This window comes from Haliotis asinina, chromosome 14 (assembly GCF_037392515.1).
Source record: "Haliotis asinina isolate JCU_RB_2024 chromosome 14, JCU_Hal_asi_v2, whole genome shotgun sequence".
Classification (NCBI taxonomy): domain Eukaryota; kingdom Metazoa; phylum Mollusca; class Gastropoda; order Lepetellida; family Haliotidae; genus Haliotis; species Haliotis asinina.
In genome coordinates this window covers 23,380,965-23,389,869 of record NC_090293.1, presented here as the reverse complement: position 1 = coordinate 23,389,869, position 8,905 = coordinate 23,380,965, and the positions used below count along the sequence as shown (strand labels likewise).

General features: G+C 40.8%; 1 protein-coding gene across 1 annotated transcript in view; it reads left to right on the top strand.

Annotated features, from left to right (window-relative positions):
• Positions 1-2,638: 2,638 nt before the first annotated feature.
• Positions 2,639-8,905, top strand: part of LOC137261616 (uncharacterized) — a 48,920-nt gene continuing 42,653 nt past the window's right edge. The window contains exons 1-2 of the mRNA XM_067799394.1: positions 2,639-2,980; positions 4,834-4,924. Coding sequence (XP_067655495.1) covers positions 2,639-2,980; positions 4,834-4,924 — 433 coding nt within the window. The remainder of the gene's footprint in view (positions 2,981-4,833; positions 4,925-8,905) is intronic.

Sequence of the window (8,905 nt, the reverse complement as noted above, 5' to 3'; positions counted from 1 at the left end):
ATGCAACGTGAGTAAACACACATTACCGTTATAAGTCCAACGAAGACATGGGAAAGATGTGAGCTTGAGAACGCTAGTGCCGTTGCTGTCCATTAAGCGTAGAGGCTTGCCCGTCTGACTTGGTGGACCAAAAACTCCTGACATTAATATTACAACAGTTCAATATTAATCCTGATCAACTGCGTGATATGGACTTCTCAAAGGCTGTCATTCTTTGGAACGATAAGAAATAATTAATTGTCACACAGGGAGGTGGAAATGTGCTGAAAAAAAGATAACGAGGGGATTTAGAAAGTTTAAGCCAGTCCCTTGTGTATGGATACCGAAGTATCGAGTATGAAATATGTACCTAATACTCAATATGATGCCTGTCCAGGCAACATATGATAGTCCCATGAGAGCTGTTAAGCCGGCTACATTTTCCGCGTGATACACATCACATTTTCTCTAAAGCAGTTTTAAAACGTATTTGTGATTAACCTTTTCGAGAATATACCATCAATACTTTATACTAATCCATTCGTATAATTTTTTAAAATGTCTTGCCTTTGGGGGTTTATGGCAGATATCCAACAATGATTATTACATGACCTTGGGGTTGCCTAGAGGTTAAAGTGCTCGCTTGTCATGCTGAAGACCTCATGGCTGTTTCAAATTAAACTCACTCATTCTACAAATCTTCCGTTTCAGTGCGATGAAGGAACTGTGCCGAATTCTCTATCACTTGAGATACGTGTTTCAATATAAAAAGTATTAAGGATCTTTTCTACAACTGTGAATTGTAATGTAATTAATATTGACAATTTTAAAAGAAATCTTCTAGATAAATTCTGATGAATGCGTTTTGTTTTGTATGTAGATGTATTTTGATGATTTTTATGTTAGGCTACTGACCTATATTGTGGGTGGCTGTATCCTCAAAGGGGTTTTAAGTATCGTACAATTGCTGTCCTCCTGAGAGGGTATATAGGTACGCAGAGAATCAACGGATTTTCTAAATGTTCTATTTTTTTTCATTTTAGTGTTGACCAAATTTAAAGACAATAGCCACCTGCTGAAGAAGTGATATATATTATGCTAGAGTCCAGGCAGGTAGCGAACTGCAGGATAACATGAGAATGGTCAGCCAGTCTTGACACACAGAACACGCTACAAAACATTTATATATCACTGGAAAGATCCTAAGGGGATAAATGCAAATATGTACTGTGCAAATGTGTTCATGAATTCACAGAGTGGTTCTGCAAATGCGTTTCTGAATAAATTCCTGGCAGTGTTTTCTTCTGCAGAACTTTCTGGCACAAACCAAAATCATTATATGATCTATGTGCCTCTGTTGCCTCTATAACCTCTCTTACACGTAATTGTTAAGGGCAGATGTATAATACTTGAAGCCACATTAAATATATTCAAACACACCCTAAACATAAACAATATATAATCTGACTCTCTTGCCGACTGAAAACTTCTCATGTAAACATCCACTTTTAATTGAAAGTATTGAATTGTATAATGATCTTGCTACTGGCCAATATGACATCGTCTTATGTTGGTTACCCATCCAAGCATGTTTTGCTTGACTGTGTTGAATATTCCATCACAAGAGATAACTATTTTAAATCAAGAACAACGGAGGATCTTTTCAGTAATGTTAGTTCTCATTCAATCATTGCGTTTTAAAAAGAATTAGACCTATTACGTGACTTATAAACAGATACATATTTAATGATTGGAAGTTGAATTAGCAACTGAGATTGTTAGTGGCTCTATCCTCGAAGCAGGTTGAACTACCGTAAAATTAGTGTCCTCCTGAGAGGGTCCACAAACATTCAAAGTAAATTAATAATTTCCAGGGTTTTAATCGTAGAATAAGTGTCTTTTTATTGTATGGCTAGATTTCACAAATTGCTGACGGCTGAGGGGATGATGTAAATCCAACTAGGGCCCATGCAGGTAGCAAAAGTACTGTAAGGTCCCCATGGTCCCTGGTATGGTGATCTTCCTTCAGTTGTTAGCAATCTATAGCCCATTTTAATATTGTGTTGTCCGCTATAGATAAATTGTTTTAGGTATAGTTACTAGTTTCACATTTTTTTTCTGTGATAGTCTAGTTGTTTTACTGTCCTTCGTCGACAGGTTTATATAATACTCATATATTCCATTTCAGTGTTATGTTCCCGTCACGATGTGGCTGACATATTGCCGATGTGACGTTATATATTAACTCACTCACTCGTTCTTTGCGATAAATGGGTCATTTTAGATTGGATTTTCCAAAAGTAGTTTTCTACTGTTAAACATATATGTAAACTAGTTTATAACTCATTTTATGATAATCTAGAAATTTTACTGTCTTTCGTTGGCAGGAATTTACATGTTATATGTATGTATTATGGATTTAAAACTAGTTCTAGTCACAGTTTGGGTAAAATATTGCGTATGCGACTTTACGTACTTTACGTACACATCTTGTATGAGACGCTTCTATGACCATATGCTTTTAAAACTGCATGCACCATTAAGGATACTGTTCTATTCCTTTTTCCGGGATGTTGCCATAGGCACATATAAATAGACTTATAAAGAAGAAGACGTATGGCTTAACGAGACAAACATTTCAGGAGAGTCACCAAGCAATATGTCACGCTTAAGCATAAGCTGCCTTCATAGATTGGCAGTTATACACACACTAGTTGCCTTTTCTGCTGGTGCCAACGAGAAGACTTGTTCATCAATTAGTCAACTTGCCGTTGAGGAGAATTCAAGATTAATTGGAGCTGTGTTTGATAGTGTAACATCTTCAGGTGTTTTAACATGTGCTAAAGAATGTCTCTCAAGACTTGCCTGTAAGTCCTACAACTTCCATCTGGATGACGGGACATGTGAGCTCAACAGTGAGGATGTCCCTAGCGCTGATGGGACCGTGATTGTTTTGGCGATGGAACGCTTTGTGTTTTCTGTGTCGAAAAGATGGCCACAGGTATGTTTACCTGAAAGTTAAAAATGCTTGTTTCGTTCCGGCTGTAATGTATAATATATTTGATCCTGTTGCTTTACTATGTTGTGACACTAAATAATGCTGAATGCACAGTAGCAATAATGATTAATACAGAGTCATAATTGCATAAATGTCCATAAATGTTTAGTTAGTGAATACCTGAGTTTAGTAGTATGGTGCTCTTAGCAATATTCCAGCAATATCAAGGAATGGACACCAGACATGGGCTTCACACGTTGTACCCGTTGGGGAATCGAACCGGTTCTTCGAGGTGACGAGCGAACGCTTTAAACACTTTTCTAATACTTAAGATCAGCAGGTTAGGATTTTCCTAGATAGCAGTCATTAACTGGTAATTATATCGCTGCAACTGTGTATGGTGAAGTTAAGCAGCGTTTGTGACGGAGAGCCTATGGCGGTGGGACCGTGGTTGGCAGCTTGACTGTCTAGGACTTCTGTATAGCGCGCCTTAGGCAATTGAGTTTGTTTACAAGACAAATTGTGTCCAGGCACACAGATGCCCCCGCTGTTGTACCAAGAGTTCCCTACACAGAGTGTGCGGTACTAAACAAGTTCAATACATGTACACATCTATGCATCTATGAAATGCACACCTTTAACAGTGCCAATAAAGCAGACGTATAAGCTCAAACATTTCTGTTGAGTAGCTTTTGTAGACAAGTGGATAGACTTCATCCCCCTATAACACTATATTCAGAGAGACATTTAACAAACTATATGTAAGTTCAAACGGCATCGAAATTGGAAAAAAACAAATGCGTCCCTGTAACACATGTGAAATCTAGATAAATTCCATACCGTAGTTTTGGGGGATAAGTGGATAACGCATAACTACCCCGGTATCCTATTACACTGTCATCATTGAAAAATTCAGCAAAATGTCCCTAGGTTCAAATGTCTCTGAACTTACAGAAAAAAACCCAATATGATACCCAAAATATGAGATGCGCACCGTTAGAGTCCCATGAGAGCCCATGTACAAGTTCTTTGGATTTCACATTCCCTGTTTAAAACGGACGGACACGGAGGGTAAACCTACACGGCGGGGGCATAATATACCCATCAGAAAATGGGTACCCGGTGGCATAAGTCATATGACTAGATGTCTTCATGCGCTTCACTGGCAGCTGGGGTTGTCTGGTGTAATAAATAGAGATTATTACACGAGCAAGTGTGTCATACTCCTCTTACAAATAAGTGTGAACTAAGTTCTCACGAGTTTCATGTAAGTCATGGCACACCTGCACCTGACAGACAACAGTAGATTTGGGTGTCCAAAATGACCCTTTGACATTTTCACCCCCTAGTTAACGCGATATCTCATGAACTGTTGTACCCAATGTCTTCAAATTTGCTGACAGCCTACATTGGGGAATTACGCAGACAAAAGTTGATTAACGTGACCTTGATCTAATGTTCAATGAGAGCACACCCCTTTGTCCCTTTTTCAAACTTATGTTAACGTGATATCTCATAAAAACATGGCAACCAATGTCTTCAATTTTGTCGACAGCCTACATTGGGTGTTTATGCTGACACAATTCATTTCACGCATCATGCGTGGCATCAAAAGGTAATAAGTGAATATGTTATAAATGTTTGATTCTTCTTTAGCGGCAGGTGGACATTGCATTATCAGTAGCAAACACTTGTATTTTAATCTTTTCACGAGTTTCATATAAGTCATGACACAACTGCACGAGTAATGATTTCTTTATTATGTATTTTATTGATGTACATTTGTGGAATAAAAAACCCCACAATACTTTACGATAATGTTTTATATATTTTACAAATCGTTAATCTCCCTACAGGAAATACTTGGTACATGCAGCGACCACAACTGCTCCTTGAACTCAAGATGTGTAGAAGTAGGAAGCATTGCTTCGAGCTGTGTAGGTACCTGTAAGTATGTTGCACAAACGTATTAATGTCGTTATGGTCCAGGATGTATTGTAAAAATGGATTCATTTCCCCATACTTGGTCCAGGTTGTTTCCACTGTGTAGTAGTTAGAGCCTAGGCGCGGAGAGCGGAATGTCACTGCGTAAAAACACGTTAAAATATGAGTTTGATTCATCAGGGTGATTATTTTAGTATTTGGGTATAGTATTTTCTCTTCGTAGAAAGGGTAAATAAAGCAAAGTGACACTCGCTCTGTAATCAAGGTGTTACATACACTTCTTGGAATGTGACTTTTTCTACCTTCAGAAATCAAAAGATCATGTCCTAAGGATTCAAGCTGTGAAAGGGCAATTCGACATGGCACATTAGTAACAAAGGCAAAATATTCTTCGAACATATTACAACTTTTTATAAGTATGTATGTTGTCAAACCTGAATACCTTTGAACACTATCAAAATTCATTTGGTTGTCAGTATTGACACATGTCTGATCTTAAACTTCAACAAAAAGTAAGAATGAAGATTTTATGGATATCAACTTCTTTATGAGAGAACACAACGTTTCGGAGTTAATGCTTACTCCTTCATCAGGTGATAGAGAAAGGGATACAGAGGTGTATTTATATGTACAGGTAAAACAATAACAAAGTAACAAGTGGAATGAGTTAACGAAAGCTAGTATAAACAAGCACTGATAGGAAGCCGATAGTTAAGATAACAATGATGGAAGCCAACGGTAATGCATTACAGTTGATTGGATATGTTTACATAACATGATTGGGGATAAGGATGGAAGCCAATGGTGATACATTACGCATGATAGGATGATGTACATAACACACGATAGGGGGTGAGCATGTATACATGAGGGTTGGTGATGTACAAACACAAGTATGTACTCGGGTAGATAGGCTATACATGAATTACATAGATAGAATGTACACAGGTAGATGAGATTAATTTATCAATAAGTCCCAGGCACTTGGTAGGTACACTCCTTGGTCGCGGTTGATGGCTGGTTTCTGTCTCCGGATCTCGATGGCCTCTTGCAGTTTCCTTTGGCGCCAGTTGTTGTTGTTGGTAGATAGTATCCTAGTGTCCTCCCATCGAATTGAGTGTTCAGGGTTCTTGAGAATATGTTCAGAGATGGCCGATTTCTGGTCGAGTTTCCTGACTGAGGTCTGATGTTCCTTCATTCTGGTGTTGATTGGTCTCAGCGTTTCTCCAATGTATAGGTCGCCACAGTTGCAAGGGATCTGGTAGATGCATCCTCTCGGGTTAGGGTGTTCACAGCTGGGTCCTTTACCGTTGGCTTTTAGGTAGGTCTTGATGGTCTTGCCACTGGAGAAGGTGACATCGATGCTGGCTTTGGTCTTGATGAGGCGTGATATTTGATGACTGATGGGGCCAAAGTAGGGTATGGTTACTCTGATGGGTGATGGAGAAGGTTTGGGGCGGGGTTCTCGGTCCTTAAGGGTCTTGTTGATGGTGGCTGTGACGAGCTGGGGAGGGTACCCGTTGAGTGTGGTGAATGTCTTTCTGAGGTGGTCCAGTTCATTGTTTAGGGCATCGGGGTGGCAGAGGGCTTTGGCACGTCTGGTAAGGGTGGCGATGATAGCTTGCTTGATCTGAGGGTGGTGGCAGGAGTTGTAGTGGATGTACTGGTCGGTGTGCGTCGGCTTGCGGTATACTGAGGTTCTAAGTCCATCGTCTGTGGTGTGGAGGGATACATCAAGGAAGGGCAGGTGTTGGTTGGTCTCAGTCTCCATGGTGAACTTGATTCTTGGATGTTGGTCGTTGAGGTGGTTGAGGAGCTCATTGGGGTCGTTGTCATAGGCGATGGTGGTGAAGGTGTCGTCGACTTTGCGGTACCAACAGAGGGGCTGGAACGGAGCTGTGGAGAGGGCTGCTTCCTCGAAGGAGGTCATGAAGATTTCTGTAATGAGAGGAGAAAGAGGTGAGCCCATGGGGAGACCGTGGATCTGCTTGTATATCTTACCATTGAATGAGCTCCTCAACCACCTCAACGACCAACATCCAAGAATCAAGTTCACCATGGAGACTGAGACCAACCAACACCTGCCCTTCCTTGATGTATCCCTCCACACCACAGACGATGGACTTAGAACCTCAGTATACCGCAAGCCGACGCACACCGACCAGTACATCCACTACAACTCCTGCCACCACCCTCAGATCAAGCAAGCTATCATCGCCACCCTTACCAGACGTGCCAAAGCCCTCTGCCACCCCGATGCCCTAAACAATGAACTGGACCACCTCAGAAAGACATTCACCACACTCAACGGGTACCCTCCCCAGCTCGTCACAGCCACCATCAACAAGACCCTTAAGGACCGAGAACCCCGCCCCAAACCTTCTCCATCACCCATCAGAGTAACCATACCCTACTTTGGCCCCATCAGTCATCAAATATCACGCCTCATCAAGACCAAAGCCAGCATCGATGTCACCTTCTCCAGTGGCAAGACCATCAAGACCTACCTAAAAGCCAACGGTAAAGGACCCAGCTGTGAACACCCTAACCCGAGAGGATGCATCTACCAGATCCCTTGCAACTGTGGCGACCTATACATTGGAGAAACGCTGAGACCAATCAACAGCAACTGTGGCGACCTATACATTGGAGAAACGCTGAGACCAATCAACACCAGAATGAAGGAACATCAGACCTCAGTCAGGAAACTCGACCAGAAATCGGCCATCTCTGAACATATTCTCAAGAACCCTGAACACTCAATTCGATGGGAGGACACTAGGATACTATCTACCAACAACAACAACTGGCGCCAAAGGAAACTGCAAGAGGCCATCGAGATCCGGAGACAGAAACCAGCCATCAACCGCGACCAAGGAGTGTACCTACCAAGTGCCTGGGACTTATTGATAAATTAATCTCATCTACCTGTGTACATTCTATCTATGTAATTCATGTATAGCCTATCTACCCGAGTACATACTTGTGTTTGTACATCACCAACCCTCATGTATACATGCTCACCCCCTATCGTGTGTTATGTACATCATCCTATCATGCGTAATGTATCACCATTGGCTTCCATCCTTATCCCCAATCATGTTATGTAAACATATCCAATCAACTGTAATGCATTACCGTTGGCTTCCATCATTGTTATCTTAACTATCGGCTTCCTATCAGTGCTTGTTCATACTAGCTTTCGTTAACTCATTCCACTTGTTACTTTGTTATTGTTTTACCTGTACATATAAATACACCTCTGTATCCCTTTCTCTATCACCTGATGAAGGAGTAAGCATTAACTCCGAAACGTTGTGTTCTCTCATAAAGAAGTTGATATCCATAAAATCTTCATTCTTATGTATTTACACTTCTAAATGACATTCAAAGACTTCAACAAAAAGTCTTCCATACACAGTCAGCATCTTTACTTAACCAAGAATATTCCAAACCGACAATATTTGTTTTCGAAATTGAGTGCCCAGCAGTCATTACCACATTCAACACGAGTGACTTTAGTTTTACGCCACACTCAGCAATATTACAGCTATATGGCGGCGGCTCGTAAATAATCGAGTGTAGACCAAATATTAGAGTGATCAACATCGATCAGCGTAACTGGGAAGCTATGAAATGTATCAACCAAGTCAGCGAGTCTGACCACCCGATCCCGTTAGTCCCCTCTGAAGACAAGCATAGTCGCCTTTTAGGGCAAGCATGGGTTGCTGAATGGTTGCATATTCTACCCCAAACCGTTTCGGGTCTTTTTCGTCATGATCATACTGATAAGAGAATAAATATTTGAGAATAACATTATCACTTTGCGTACACAGTCTTATCCACTATTTGATTTTTGTTCACGAATTTATTAACTTTCAAAGACAAGCGTTCCAGTTCACCCCTCACAAGAAGATTTGGACTAACTCGTCTCTGTACGTATCCTGTATATCTAAAAAACCCAAACGTCGTATCTATGCATCA